Below are 16219 nucleotides of genomic sequence, written 5' to 3' on the forward strand. Positions count from 1 at the left end.
CCATTTAGTTAAATTGGTTTAGTTAAAAGTCAAGATGCCAACTGCTTTTCAAGCCACCCTCCCCTCACAGCTATCGATTTAGCTTTCAGTGCTAGTCCGTGGTTGGAGAATCTGGAGCACAAAAAGCCACTTCCAGTTTCTTTAGGAAGAGACAAAAAGGAGGTTGCCAAGAAATGTGACCTTGAACTGGATTGATTAACCCTTCATCCTGCTACTTTCAGAGGGGAATGTCAATAGAGAGGTTGCCAAAGCAGAAGGTTCCCATACTTCCCTCAATATGCACACCTAGCACTCCTTGTTATCCCTGGGAATTAATGTTCAGCTCTGCATACAAGTGACAAACTGGACGCACGGAAAAAAAACAAAAACAACAAAAAAAAAAAAACACCACACCACAGGTTACAGAGAACGCTCCTTATTCTACCTGAAAGAATATCTACAGCCACCACACCAGTGGGTTCAGCCACCAGGTTTTAAGCACAATTTGGCTCTTATTGTGGCCAGAACAGGGGTAGCATTGCTTCGCCAACCAGAGTGAACAAAACCAGGTCAAACACAACAGCCTCTTGTCTACATCTTTAGTTATCCCTGAATGATGGTGGGGCAAACTATCCTGGCCACGTTAAGCTACATGCTTAATTATAGAGACGTAGGGCTGGAAGGGACCTCAAGGGGCCATCTGGTCCAGCCCCTTCTGTGGGGCAGGACCAAGTAAACCTAGACAATCCCCGACAGGTTTGTCCAAACTGATCTTAAAAACCCTCCATTAATGGGGATTCCAACCCTCCCTTGGAAGCCTATTCCAGAGTTTTATAGAGAGTTTAGCCTAATAGCTAAGCTAAAATCTGCCTTGTTGTAGAAGGTGGGAAGCTTCTCACAAGAGCTCTGCAGGGATCATCTTAGTCTTGACAACAACACCGTGCAATTCTGTTCCCCCTGAGGGGAGGCGCTCATGCACCCTGGCAGTGGCCATGCTATTAACATCAAGAGATAGCCAGATGTTATCAAGTCCAGAAGATGGGAAAGGGAGACCTCCTCTGATTCCAATTTAGACCCAGCTCTAGGGAGGTGAAAGGCAAAGTGAATTAACCCAGACCATCCCTTCATTCCCCTAAGAGTTGATTTCCACATGACCCAGATCGGGCAGCTGGAAGGAGCACTCTCTCACCTTCATGCCCACAAGGTTATTGTGAAAGTCCACCCTGGCTCGCAGGTCCTTGTTGGATTTCTTCCCTAGGAACTCCTTGACAAACTTGTTGCTGTACTTGAGGTTGTCACCACAGCCTCCCCACTGCCAGGCCTCTCGGTTTTCTAGATCGGGGGCCTCGTCGCAGGTGCAGCGCTCCATGCGCCCAGCACTGCAGGCCTTGGCCATGGCGTGGGTGAGCCCGGCCGAGGAAATGGCATAAAGGAAGGCTGTCTCCTTAAAACCTAGGAAGGAAGAGAGAGGATGGTGTTAACTGTGTCCAGCAAAGCAGTCCTGCCACAAAGCATCTCCAAGGGACTGGACTGAAGGGATTAAGTCATGCCAAAAGCATTACTCCATTTATACAACATGGGGAGAAATACTGGAGCATAGAACAGAGAACAATCTCTTTCCATGGCAGAGAAATGAGGAGACAGGACAGATCAGAACTCAACCTGCAGCTCTCATCCTGTGTGGAGCTAGGGCTTTGTCTACACGTGAGAACTTTTGCTGGGGTAGCCATTCCAGCAAACCCTCCTAGTGCAGATGCAGTTTAATAGGGGCATAAAAAAAAAAGGGTGGGGGGGCCTTCTGCTGGTATAGCTCACTCCAGTTCCCTAAGAAACAAGCTATGCTGACAAAGACTTTTATACGGTATAAGCTATCTACAGTAGGGCTTATATTGGCATAAGTACGTCAGTTAAAAAACAAACAAAAAACTGCTCATACCAGCATAATAGTTAGAAATTTCTAAGTTTAGACCAGCCCTATGACTGAGTCAGAGGAAGGAGGAGGGAAAGAATTTGTGGGGGAGCATCTGTGAAGATCCCCAGCCTCCAAACCAGCAGAGGAACAAGTCAAAGCCATCATCATCATCATCATCAAGTAATCTACATACAACAAATTTGAGGTCAGCAAGAGCTTCATGGTCATGACTGTGTTGCACAGCAGAACCACTTGCAGTTAAATGGTTACAGTCGGGAATAGGAACAAGACTTTCTGCTCCAGAAGCACATGAGCTCAAGAAAACAATGAACTAGGTATATGTGAAAAGTGACAAAGAGTCCTGTGGCACCTTCTAGACTAAGGTAGTACTGGAGCATGAGTTTTCGTGGGTTATTCTTTGTTATAAATATCCAAGACACAGTTGAGCAGGGAGGACAGTGACCTACACAGTAGCCAGCCCATTACCAAAAGCACTGCCACATTTGAAAAGAAGTCTCTCGTAAGTCTTGTATGCATGCACGCCTCCCCCCGCCCACCCACCCACCCACCCACACAATGTAGAGACTATCCATTTTACAGTTAAACTGAGGCACAGATTAAGTGACCTGGCTTGAAATTACACAAGCTGATGAAGACAGAAATGGTTCCTAGGTCCCCTGCTATCAAGACAAAGCTACTAGTTCCCTGAAGCTGTAGTAGCAGGAGAAGGCTCCAGGGAGACCAGTCGGGAAGGAGGAAACTCGGGGGGTGGGGGGAAAGAAGAATGAGCCCTGGAAGGAGGGTCAACCCCAGAGGAATTGTGAGGAAAGAACGCCTGAGAAGGCAGAGTAGGAAGAAGCCCAGGGAAACAGCAGTAAGGAAGGAGACTGTAGGGGTTGGCTGCTGGTTATAGGGTCCCTGGGCTGGAACCCAGTGTAGAGTGGGCCTGTGATTCCCCTACCAGCCACTGGAAAGTTACACAGGACTGTTGGAGGTGCCCTCCATATGGTTGGTCCTGAGAAACTGATATTCTGGAAGTGGGGACCAGGCAGTGGTGAGCTGAAGCTAGTTCTCACCGGTTTGCAGGAACCGGTTGTTAAATTTAAAAGCCCTTTTTGAACCAGTTGTCCCAAAAGCTCCAGCAGCTCCCTGCCCTTCCCCCAGCCCCAGCTCACCTCACTCTGCCTCCTCCCCCAAACGCTCCCCTGGCTTCTCCTCGTCCTCATCCCCCTCCCCGGCTTCCCGTGAATCAGCTAGTCGCACGAGAAGCCGAGTAGGGATGAGAAGGAAGCAGTAGCTTCCCGCAGGTGAGCTGGAGCTGGGGCTGGGGCACGAAGACGACTCGAGGCACTACACGGCTCCGACCTGGCCCCCAACCCCAATCCCAGGCCCCGGCCAGCCAAACGCCCTGGGCCCCCGGGCCCTGCTCCAGCCCCAGCTGGGTGGCGCAGCTCTGGCACTGGCTGGCCAAACGCCCCGGCTCTGCCTGAGCGGCTCCAATCCCGGCTGAGCGGCCCAGCCCAGCCCTGGCTGAGCAGCTCAGGCCCGGCCCCCAGGCAGCACGGTAAGGGGGCAGGGAGCAGGTGTTGGATAGAAGGCAGGGAAGCAGATTAGTGTCGGGGCAGTCAGAGGGCAGGGAACAGGGGGACTGAATGGGGGCAGGGTCCCAGGGGGGCCATCAGGAATGAGAGGAGGGGTGGTTGGATGGGGGCATCAGGAATGAGAGGAGGGGTTGGATGGGGCAGCAGGGGGCAGGCAGGGGATGAATGGGGCAGGAGTCCTGGCGGGGGCATGACCCCCTCGTGGGGTGAGGAGGGAACCGGTTGTTAATATTTTGGCAGCTCGTCACTGGTACCATGTATGACCTAGCCAGAGGGCTGGGCTGTGAAGAGAGCCCTGAATTATGGGAAGAGAGCAGCACAGTAGAGTGGCCATCAGCAGGAGGCACCACATGGCTAGGCATGACACAGCAGCTTTCATGCTAAGAGATGCTCTTGTGGTGGGTGAACCTCATCACCCCCGCCCCCATTTATTGCAGCCCACACAGAGCTAGACATCTTGACACAGGGCCATCCCCACCCCATATGAATGGGGGAGGGGCATGGCACCTACTGAAACCCCTAGTTCCACACACTGGAAAATTCACTTGTACCAGGCAGGCTAGACTCTAGATGTGTTACAATACCAACGTTCAAAAGGTTGGTGGCTGTCACTCATGCCACAATCATCACACAACCCCATGATTTTCCCCCCATGTCAAGCAGGCTAACCTGTATTCAAGTCACAGACTCGCTCAAATCATGCCAGGGGTGCTCTTCACACAGGAAAGATCGCGTATTACAGAACGGCCACTGACAAATGTAAAAAATAAATCAGTGGGAGCATTCAACACTCCATTATAGGTTTGTGGCAGCTTTGTCCTGCTCACATTCAGATGGGACCAGGTCAGAAGATAATCTGGATTTGGCAGAGAGATTATTAGGTTTGTAGGGTGAAGCAGTGTGCTCCACCAGAGGGATTCCAGACTGCTCAGGTGCATGTCAGAGGCTCTATATAGCTAGAAGTGGTTTTCTTTAGATATACAAATAGAGGTGAGGTGAGGGCTTTTGGAGTAAGACATTGTGGTCTCTCTGCAATGAGTGCTATTGTAACCCACACATCGCCTGGGTGTGGTGCTCTGTCCCACCTAGTGACATTGAGACCACTTAGAGATTAATGAGTTTGCAACAGCCTTCGCTAAGGACCATGTGGCTTTTATGCTCATGCAGTAGAGACTCACGCGTTTAGCTCCAGAGGTCCCAGGTTCGATCCAGAGGTTTGTAGGTGTTACACTCTAAAGTAGTGAGAATTTGCAACAGTATTGTAACCCTTCTGCCAAGTGATGCCAGCAGCAACCGGGGCTGGATTCAGTAACTAGGGGCTCCTTTCCATTGATACAACACAGAAATGACTTGAGCTCCCACCCAGTAACCTGGGAAAATTACACACCACCCCTGGATGCCTCTGAGAGGCAATAATGCCCCACTCACAAACACAGATTGAGTGTAGAAAAGAAACTTAGTACAAGGAGGGAAGTAACTCAGCATTAATTTGGGGAACCACCACAAACAGGGTTCATAAACACAAGCCATGAGTCAGAGACCCACCCCACCAAGTAAGTTGGGCAGTGTCCTTTTCTTCTCAGGTTCTTAACTCCATCAACCCAGAAGTCCCTTCCACATGCTTGACTCTTCTCTGCACCCCACCTCACAGTTGCTGTCCTTGGCCAGTGCAGACCCAGAATTCAGAAATGCATCTGCAGAGTTCACCTCCTGCCCCGCCCCCAGGCATGGAGGGTAAAGAGACATCTGACTTGCTCTGCTGGTCGGGCCGCTCACTGGTCACTTTTGTCATGCCCCTCCACCAGCCAGTTGCTCATTCACCTTCTGCCATTCTGCTATGATCTCTGCACATCAGTCTCTCGGGTGATTTTCAAATCTTTTGCAGGCTGGGCAGAAACATTGCCCCATTTCAAGTGACTTCAGTTCTGATTCAACAATTAAAAACAAAACTCCTAATTTAAAAGAAGCCTATTTAGCTGTATTCTTTTAAGGGGAAAAAATACATTAAACCAGTCTAGAGAGAACCCCTAGGTGGGGTTGTGCAGTTTCCTGACCAGAACACCAGAATGCCTGTCTTCACCCCTTTTACTTTCCCTGGGCTCTGAGAGTCGAACCCCTGCTTAATGAGGTTCTTTGAACTGAGGGTGCACCCCCTCATTTGGGACAGGTTAAGCAGTCCCGCTTTCCTGTATTCCTACAATAATTATAATATCGATAACCATATTTCAGCACCCCTGCATTCAGTACTAAGGTCATTTGTACCCAACACCAGCCAAAGTTGATCCTATGACAGCTGTCAATGATAATATGTAAACAGAGCAGGAGCAAACTATTTACATAAAACACACGCACAGTCTCTTCCCCTCCCAGTTAGCTATCAGGGAAGCATTCATTCAGACCCTGCAATAAGGCGTGAAGCCCTTATTGGAACAGGAGATAAAAATACATTCTGTGGCTAGAGTTCCTGAAGGAAACACCATCAGCCATCAATGTGAAACAGCCAGCAACAGACGTGCTAGAAAGGCAGGCATTTTTGCATCTGGGTTCTTGGCCTTGTCAATACAATGCTACCCTGGATACACAGCGAGCGCAACAGGCCCCAGATAAAATAGCCCGGGCTCTGTGCACTGCATGAGGTGTATCAAAATGCTGCCTGAAAATGAAATTTGTGAGAAGAGATAGTTTGTCTGGCATGCTGCCATGACAGTGCTTAGTGGCAAAACTTCAGCGTAAGCTTGCTCCTCTTAGGTTGATTTCACAACCAGTCATCAGGTATAACAGCTCATTCTCCACTTCTCCCTCCTCCATCCTTCGAGACTCAGATTCCCAATGCCCACCAGCCTGCGTATCATCTCACTCTCCGGCAGCTCAGCTAGTTCATGTGACATTTGGCTCTGGCCAGAATTAGAGCCATCTCGGCAGTGCACTATTTGATTGCACCAAGATATTTTGTAACAAGATAGACTCTAAATCAATGCAGGCATTCTAACCTCAAGTGTCTGGAGAGCCGGCCATCCACACGGCGATCCAGTTTCAGCCATTTCCAGATCACTTGCAAGTCTCCAAAAAGGGCATCCAAAGAGGATAACAAATACACAGTTAAAGGGATTTTTTTTTATTGTTAAAAAAGGAGCACTTATTTGGAAGTTACAACTCAGTGATCAGGCATTTTTGGTGACTGAATGCAAGATACAGAGAAGACAGGCAAGTTTCTCTCCTCCTTCAAAGGTGAAGTAGTTCCAACAAAGTGCACACACGCAAAAAAAATCCCCATGCTTGCACATTTGAGTAACTGCAGATCACTGGATAACACACCTTCCCCTTTGCCCCAGGGTAATGGCTCTTGCAACATGGAGAGGAACCAAGAACTCCCCTTGTGGAGAAGTGAAAGATTCAAAGAGCAGCATGTTATGCTACAGGCACAACATCTGCAGGATTTATAGCCTCTGTGGAGGGCAGAGAACTCCAAAGAAATAAAACATGGAACAAGGCAGCAGGCAGGCTACTGGAACCTGCAGGGTTGTCATTTGTTATGCCAAGCCATATTTTTAGGCAGGTAAAATTGAAGCACCTTTAATGTATTCATGGCTGTCCAATAAGCCAGCCCTCAGCTAGAAGGAACAGGCTGTGGCCTCCAGGTGTCAGTATAAGAAAGAGCTTGTGTTCTGTAAGCTCCATTAACCAGGGGTAGTTCTGGCAAGTGGAGATGTTTTTAAAGATCTTATAGCTCAGGTTTAGCGTCTAGGGTTTCATAGGACTTTCCTCATTCCACACAGGCAAGGACAGACCATCAGTTTAGACCCAATGCTTCAGCTGATTACATGAAGATGGTACAGAGAAAAAGGAGTGTCTCATAGTTAGAACAGAGGCAATGCTGTGCCGTTTGTGTATGCATGGCACGTCGTATGCCCCACAGTTGGCCAGACCTGCAGAACGATTCCATTTAGTCCCTGAACACGACGACATCCTCTGCACAGAGTGACCTCACATGCCCTGTATGTGCAAGGCCATGCTGCATGGAGGATGTCATTTTGCAAGCAAGTGTACTCAAAATGTCACAGCATGCCCAGGGGCAGCTCCAGGCACCAGCGCTCCAAGCACATGCTTGGGGCAGCAAGCCATGGGGGGTGGGGGTGCACTCTGCCAGTTGCTGCTAGGGTGGCAGGCAGGGTGCCTTCAGAGGCTTGCCTGCAGAGGGTCCACTGGGCCTACGGCTTTGGCTGAGGCCGTGGGACCAGCGGACCCTCCGTGCTTGGGGCGGCAAAATGTCTAGAGCCGCCCCGAGCATGCCACTGAGCCAGTGTTGAGTCAGGATGCCTGGGTTCCATTCCTAGCTCTCTCATTGACAGGATGACTTTCCCTTAATGTCTCTTGGGTCTCAATTGAGAAGATGGGTATAGCGTTACTCGGCCACCTCAAAGGCGATACTGAGAGTCTAAAGTTAGTTTTTGCCTTTCCAGAGCCCCACTTTTCACCCAGGGATCTCTAAGCACTCTGCCAAAACACCATCTTATTTTCCATTAGGGAAACAGGAAGAGGGTTTTTGCCTCTCCCAACTAGCTTCACTTGTATGGAATATTACAGTCAGACTTGGTTCCCGCCCTTCACACAGTGTTAGGTGAGTTACACGACTCATCACCAATATTCACTCCCCTCTTCTGCTTTACAGAGCAGCTCAGACAGTGTAAAGTAACCATCCATATTGTCCTCGACCTAGAACCATTCCAGGCCAGGGCAATTAGAACTCATTGAAATGAAGCTTTTTCATCTTACTTTGCACTAGGGACCTGGCAAACTCTGAGACTCTGCATATCCTCTGTCCCTTCATTAGCACTTTGTTTCCCTTTCACAAAATAAAGCAGTTGGGCACATCCTGCTCTTACACCTTCATTTTAAGGAGAAGATTCAAAGCATTTTGGTCTGAAAGTTGAGTACTCTTTAGGCACCGCTCCAGGTTTCACGGTTTATTAAGAGTGTTTCTTCCCTTAAGGAGAAGTCTAGGGGCAGATTGGGGCAAATTCTACCCTCTGTTAAAACTCATGGGTTTTGAGACAGAATATGGTGGGTCACCAGACTGCTGTACCTCTTTCAGGAGTCTGATTTTTCTTGTGTACTGCTAAGTGTCACCTCACTTCAAAATGACGTGCTCACAAAATCAGGCATAAGAACTACAGACGTGTTCCTGTACACTACTGAAAAATTGCTGACTCATTTTTACCATACAATTATAAAATAATCAGTTAGAATGTAAATATTGTACTTACTTTTCATAGTATGGTATATAGAGCAGTACAAACAAGTCATTGTCTGTATGAAATTGATTTGTACTGACTTTGCTAATGCTTTTTGTTGACCTAGTTTTACAATAGGCTACATATCTAGAGGAGTTGATGTACCACAGGGGGCTTGCGGAGGTCTTCTATGGGTACATGGACCCCTGATTGAAAACTATTGCTCCAGAAGGCCGAGCAAATCCCGCACTGGTCCCCCTTGCTTACCTCTCTTCAGCAGACTGGCTCTGTAGCGCCCCTCGAGGGTGCAGTTCCACCGTTCAAAGCGGAACTGGTACTGGCACTCCAGGGCACTCATGCTGATGGCCTCCACGAGGGTCTCGGCCACCCCTGGATCCCGCCTGCACATCCTGCGCTGCTTCTTCTCCAGCTTCAGGCGGTCGCACACTTTGTAATGGGCCTTGACGGCAGCTTCCTCCATTTCCGAAGTCAGAGGGAGGATGGTCAGAGGTTCATTCCCAGTCAGCCTGTGAAGAGACCGAGGGCACAGGGTTGGGGATGGGGAGGGGGCGGGGGCGGGGAAAAAGAAAAAAGAAAAAAAGACTAGTCAGAAAACAGCTACCTTGCTCACAAACTACATTCTAGCATCTCTAGCCGGTGCCAGCCACTGGCTGGAGACGCCCGGCCTCAGAGTCAGGGCTGAAAAAACCAATGAAAAAAACGAGGACTACATTATGGCTCTGCAATCATCGAGTTCTATGCAATGAACCAACTCCTCTCATAACTCACCTACCTTTAGGCCTAGGTTCAGGTGATGCAGCCAAGAGGCTTTAGTTTTCAGGTTCGTTACAATAAAATATATGAAGATATACATCTCTCAGAACTGGAAGGGACCTTGAAAGGTCATTGAGTCCAGTCCCCTGCTTGCCTTCACTAGCAGGACCAAGTACTGATTTTGCCTCAGATCCCTAAATGGCCCCTTGAGAACTGGGCTTACAACCCTGGTTTTAGCAGGCCAATGCTCAAACCATGAGCTATCCCGCCCTCTGCCCCCCGCCCCCCAGTTCCTCTAAGTTAAAAGATTTGAGAGCTTTAAAAGGAGGGGTGAGGGGGAAGTCTAGGTGTCCCATCCTCTTCAAGCATAAGGTCCTTGACTCATACAATGTGCAACAAAAGAAGCCAGCATACCGTTCCCGGTGTCGAGTGACTGGCTGCTGACCAAGCTGGCACCAGCCCTAGGGAGTAAAGAAGCTGCAGGAACATCTGCTGGAAGCATGCGCCGTTTACTGGTAGAAAAGCCAAAGGCCAGCTCTCCTGGCTCTGCCATTTTCTGGCCAGGTGCCAGCGCAGCCAGTCAATGGGAATCACTATATGGGGTTTTAAGGGACCTGAAGATGCATTTCCCCCAGCCAAGAAGGACGAATTGCTAAAGCCAGAATGAAAGAAAAAATACTGGAATGTTTCAGCCATGCACAGACACACAGAGTGCAGGGCTGGGCGTTTTTACTCTGTTGGTTTCAGAACTTGCACAGACTTCTAACAGGGCCAAAAATAGGGAGAGGGCAGCAAAGACAGGGCAAGAAGAAAAAATGATCACTTCCAGAATTAAAAATAAGGTTCTAGAACCTTAAAAAAAAAGGTTACATTTTTAATTTTAGGAGGAATTGTGTTATACACAGGGATTCTCCCTACCAAGCAGGCAATCAACCCCTAGCCAATAGCTGGAACTCAAGGAAAGCGTGGGCCCTTTACTGAATGAGGGAGGCAACCTAGTGACAGAGCATGTGGAAAAAGCTAATGTACTCAATGATTTTTGCCTGTCTTCACAAACAAGGTCAGATCCCAGACTGCTGCACTGGACAGCACAGTATGGGGAGAAGGTGACCAGCCCTCTGTGGAGAAAGAAGTGGTTCGGGACTATTTAGAAAAACTGGATGAGCACAAGTCCATGGGGCCGATGCGCTGCATCCAGGGGTGCTAAAGGAGTTGGAGGATGTGATTGCAGAGCCATTGGCAATCATCTTTGAAAACTCACGGCGACCGGGGGAGGTCCCAGATGACTGGAAAAAGGCTAATGTAGTGCCCATCTTTAAAAAAAGGGAAGGAGGAGGATCCGGGGAACTACAGGCCAGTCAGCTTCACCTCAGTCCCTGGAAAAATCATGGTGCAGGTCCTCAAGGAATCAATTCTGAAGCACTTAGGAGAGAAAGGTGATCAGGAACAGTTAGCATGGATTCTCCAAGGGCAAGTCATGCCTGACTAACCTAATTGCCTTCTATGCTGAGATAACTGGGTCTGTGGATGAGTGGAAAGCAGTGGACGTGTTATTCCTTGACTTTAGCAAAAACTTTTGATACGGTCTCCCACAGTATTCTTGTCAGCAAGTTAAAGATGGCTGGATGCTGGCTAGGTGATGAAGCTGTTAGATTGTGGCTCATAGGTAGTGCTCAATAGCTCCATGTCTAGTTGGCCTGGTTTCAAGTTGGTCCTCAAGGGTCGGTCCTGGGCCGGTTTGTTCAATATCTTCATTAATGACTGGAGACGTGTGGACTGCACCCTCAGCAATTTGCAGATGACACTAAGGGAGGAATGGAGGTATGCTAGAGGGTAGGACAGGATACAGGGGACCTAGACAAGTTAAGAACTGGCAGAAATCTGATGAAGTTCACAACGGACAAGTGCAGAGTCCTGCACTTAGGAAGAAGAATCCCCATTCACTGTTACAGACTAGGGACCGAATGGTAGAAGCAGAAAAGGCCTAGGGATTACAGGACGAGAAGCTGGATATGAGTCAGTGTGCCTGTTGCCAAGAAAGCTAATGGCATTTGGGCTATATAAGTAGGGGCATTGCCAGCAGATCAAGGACGTGATCATTCCCCTCTATTCACATTGTGAGGCCTTATCTGGAGTATTGTGTTCAGATGGGCCCCCCACTACAAGAAGGATGTGGAAAAATTGGAAAAAAAAGTCAAGGGAGGGCAACAAAAGATTAGGGGGGGAGACATGATTATGAGGAGAGGCTGAGGGAATGGATTGTTAGCTGCAGAAGAGAAGAATGAGGGGGGATTTGATAGCTGCTTTCAACTACCTGAAAGGGGGTTCCAAAGAGGATGGATCTAGACTGTTCTCAGTGGTACCTGACAACAGAACAAGGAGTAATGGGTTCAAGTTGCAGTGGGAGAGGTTTAGTTTGGATATTAGGAAAAACTGTTTCACTAGGGGAGTGGTGAAGCACTGGAATGGGTTCCCTAGGGAGGTGGTGGAATCTCCTTCCTTAGAGGTTTAAGGTCAGGCTTGACAAAGCCATGGCTGGGCTGATTTAGTTGGGAATTGGTCCTGCTTTGAGCAGGGGGTTGGACTAGATGACCTCCTGAGGTCCCTTCCAACCTTGATATTCTATGTTTTTACAAATAGATTTGTATTCCAAGTCCTGATCTGAGCCCCCACACCCAGCAGAGTCGACTGAAACATTAAATGCCACTTCATAGAAGTCAATGTTTCTGTAATTCAAAAATGGACCCATTTTGTTTTAATTGTTTTGATGATTTTTTATGGTTCTCCCCCCAAACTCTGGGGCACTTTTGAAGCATTGGGATTTTTTTTAATGGCTAAAGGAAAAAGGAGACAAAGAAATAAGGTGGCACTGATAATTGTTTTTAATCACTTTGATATTTTTCACTGAAATGTGAAAGTATTCAACAAAAGAAAAGCAGTTTTTCCCACAGACACTTTAAAAAAAAAAAAAAAAAAAACAAAGGTTTTTTTTAAACCATTTTGTTTGGAAAGTTGACATCAGCTCTACTGCCACAGCTCATTAATTTGGATAAAACATGTGCTCAGGGCCCTTTACTTACCAAGGAAAAGGGGCATCTGACCTAACTGAGGCAGGGCTAGTTTACATGAACACTTGAATATGCAATATTTAAGCGCTGTAACAAATTCTATGGGCCATTCACCGCGTGTACTCATCAGCACGCTTGCCCAAATGGTTTGTTCCTTGACATTTCTATAGTGAACTATTTCGGAGGCATGCACAAATTTAAGAGAAAAGAAAAATATGGGAGTGAGGGAGTATTTTCTAAATCCACAGTCAGTCTCCATTTCCTCATCTACTTGATCTGGAATCAGTGCAATATTCCAGAAGATGTACATTGCAAGGATTGTGCAGCAGTTGGATACTACAGTGATGGGGGGGACACACATATACACGGACTCTACAGCTAAGATTTTGTAAAGTGACTGGTGATTTCTGGTGCCTCAGTTTTCCAGTGCCCAACTTGACACCTTAATGAAAACAGATTTTTGAGAGCTAGTGCTCAGCATCTTCTGAAAATGAGGCCCATTCAAGGTGGCTAGCTGAGCAAAAATAAAGATCCAGGCTCCTGAAATTTGAGCTTTTTGAAAAGCTCAGACTTTAAAGAAAGTACTGAGATAGCAACACTCCAAACCTTCAGAGTCCGTTCAAGCCTTTAGCAGTTGCTTGGGATTAGTGTCTGGAAAGCCACAGAAATGCTAATTGCAAAGCATTAAGTGGATCAGTTGTAACCTGACTGTTTTAGCTGCTCTGTGCAAAGAGGCTATGCAAGATGCTGTCAGAATTGACTATGAGGGCTTACAGGTGATAGCCAAGGTGATAGGACAACTCTCGTTCATAGGTTTCCAGCATTGCCACTGGTTCCTGCTCACCCCCTTAATATTTTAAAGAAAGGTGCCAGATTGACACCTCAGAAGATGGAAACTGTCCACCATGAAAGTATAACAGCTCATTAGCTCAGAGTCCTGACCATGGAAAGACTGGCTTTAGTGAGGAGTAGGAAAAAAAATATTCGAGTCCACTGTGATTTCAGCCTGCTTGCTGGCCCTTCTCTTTGCTCAGTAGCCCAGGCTTCGGCATCACTTCCTGCCATACCCTTCAGAAGTTACTTCTGACCTTAAGGGCTTGTCTACACTACAGAGGCTACAGCAGCACCATAGCTATAACCCTGCAGCATGCATGCTTCTTTCCAGCACTGGAGTAACTCCACCTCCTTAAGCAATGGTAGCTAGGCCAAGGGAACCTAGGTCTACACCTGGGGTTAGTTGGGCAGAGCCATGGGGTTTTGGGATATAGATTTTTCTCCACATCCTTGAGCTATGCCAACTTAAAATGTAAGTAGCGACCAGGCCTAGGCTTCAGGAAAAAAAAAAAATCCTCCCCCTTGCCCCATTATGCTCAGTTCAGCAAGCTGAGACTCATCCAACAAGCATGATAAGCAAGTAATGGACATTTGTCACTCAACCCAGCTTCATGGCTTTTTTGGTTCAGGTCTGCTTGAGGCCAAAGCAAGAGAACAGGTTATAAAACCAAAGCACATTTACAGGGTCAGTAGCAGTTGCTGCTTCTTGGCTAACAAAGGCCTCTCCCATTCAGGCAAAAGAGGGGGGGGGAGGGGAGAAAAGTAAAATGAAGTGTGCCTCTCCCAGCTATCAAACAGAATCCTTCTTCCAGATGAAGAATTCCTGTGAAGCAAATGATGCAGAGTAATATGCATCTGTGGCACAAGATCTATGCCCATTCCAGAAGGGGCACCAACCTAGTGGTATCAGGACTTTACTGTGACAATTCAAAGGGCCGAGATGGCATTTTCAAAAGACACACCCCCGCCAGGGAGAGTCCGTGCCTGTGCCTGAAATGCTGGCTTAGAGCTGCCACGGCATGGAACCCTTATAATCCATCAAACCCTTTTATGCAACCTAGGCTGAGTGAGGTCTTGTGAGGCCATGGTATCAGAGTCCAATGCCCTCTCAGCTTCGCACACAGAGCTGAGCTGTTCCTGCCAAGGAGTCCAGGGCTCTGTAGGGGTGAGGGAAGTGCAATTATCCTACCCTGCAAATCCTTGGCTTTGGTGATGAAACTGCCACCTAGGAGGTTACATGTGATTGTGTTCTTTTGGCTTGAGGGGACTGAGAGGGGAAGATGCCCATCCACTGAGAACTGCATTGAGTCCCACTGCTTGTTTATCAATCAGGGACAAGCAGTAATTTTCTTAGAGCCACCTAAGGGGCAGAGTGGAACAGTGGATCAGGCACTGGACTGGGAGTCAGACCTAGGTTCTATTCCCCACTGCCTGCTGTGACATTGAGCAAGTCACTTCACTCTACTATGTCCCATTGCCAATTGTGTCTTTTTAGACACGACTTTTACTGTGCCCCTCTCTCAGCACCTGGCACAATGCCCCCCCCCCCCCCCCAATTTTGGTTGGGGCCTCTGAACAATAGAGATAATTCTAGCAAACAGTTTAAGGTGATTTTGATGGTGGAGGCGTTCCCTGAGCAAGCCCTCTCCTCCCACGAGGTGGTATTGTTGGCGGGAATGGTTTCTAACACTGAAGGTGGACTTATATTAGTCATGTTTCACCATTCAGTCTGCATCCGACTGCAAAATGGAGCTCTTAGTTGGGAGCCATTAAAACTAGTCTCTTCCCTTTTGAAAGGGATACCGGCATTATACCTACTTTAAATATTGCAATAAACTGCTGGCAAGTGGTACTACCCTGGATGCTCAGTTGTGCCCAGCCCTATGAGGCAAAAAAGTTTCCCTCCAAGATAAAATTGCAGTGATCCATGCTTTAATAGTCAAGATCCTGCCCTGCTCTCACTCAATCTTCCAGCTTAATTTAGCGTGCCCCACACGTACAGCACCGAAATTCCTAGGCAGCTCTGTGTTTGTGGCAATATGGATTTGCCTGAACCTCTAGACAGATGCTACCCCTCAATGAGCCCTGGTTTTAGTCAGGCCAAACCTTTAGTTCCCTACCTAGCAAGTTTTTTGGGGCAGGTTTTTTTTTTTGGTGATCAGTTTGAGCAGGATGAGAGGGTCAAGGTCTCTGCAGAAGCCAGCACATGCACTCCCAGTTTGACAAAAATCAGGAGTTGCCTAAGCCCTGCCAGAGCCAAGCAGAGCCACATCACTGCAAGAAAATTGCTGCACTACATCTGCCTGGAATGCCAGGCCTGGTGAAATCCAGCATGCTGCTCTCCTCTTCCAAAGGATTTCTCAACGGTAAATCTGTACAACACTCCCCAATTGATATCTTCCCTTTTTACATGGCTACTTTGCCTGCAGTTCTACTGCCTACACCAGCCCCTCTTTTCCTTCTAACCTTCTTTCTTCCAAAAATGCTTTGAGGTGCGAATCTACTGTATCCAGTATGAGCGTATGTCATGGCCCAAGGCATATGCCAATGATTCAAGTGAAGGAAGCCAGATAATAGTTCCACAGAGTACAGTCTGAACATCATAGCTGATGTCCTTTTCCTTCCAGATTTCTGGTAAGTCCAAACTGGGATTTTCCCCAACTTGGGCCCACATCATGCCCCCTTCTACAAAGCAGAAACACCATGTGGAGCATAATGGGTCCAATTCCTCTCTGGGACAATTCCACAGACTTCAGTGGAGATTAATCTGGACATCGGTTTAATGCCTGGTGTAGTCTTTGAAGGCCAGTAATTCATGAA

At 47.8% G+C, this 16219-nt stretch overlaps 1 protein-coding gene across 1 annotated transcript in view; it reads right to left on the reverse strand.

Moving 5' to 3' along the window:
• Positions 1 to 16219, reverse strand: part of WNT9A (Wnt family member 9A) — a 66492-nt gene that overhangs the window by 14220 nt on the left and 36053 nt on the right. Inside the window, exons 2-3 of the mRNA XM_032765417.2 lie at positions 8991 to 9250; positions 1169 to 1431 (exon numbers count right to left, since the gene is read on the reverse strand). Coding sequence (XP_032621308.1) covers positions 1169 to 1431; positions 8991 to 9250 — 523 coding nt within the window. The remainder of the gene's footprint in view (positions 1 to 1168; positions 1432 to 8990; positions 9251 to 16219) is intronic.

Source organism: Chelonoidis abingdonii, chromosome 2 (genome assembly GCF_003597395.2).
Source record: "Chelonoidis abingdonii isolate Lonesome George chromosome 2, CheloAbing_2.0, whole genome shotgun sequence".
Taxonomy (NCBI): Eukaryota; Metazoa; Chordata; order Testudines; family Testudinidae; genus Chelonoidis; species Chelonoidis abingdonii.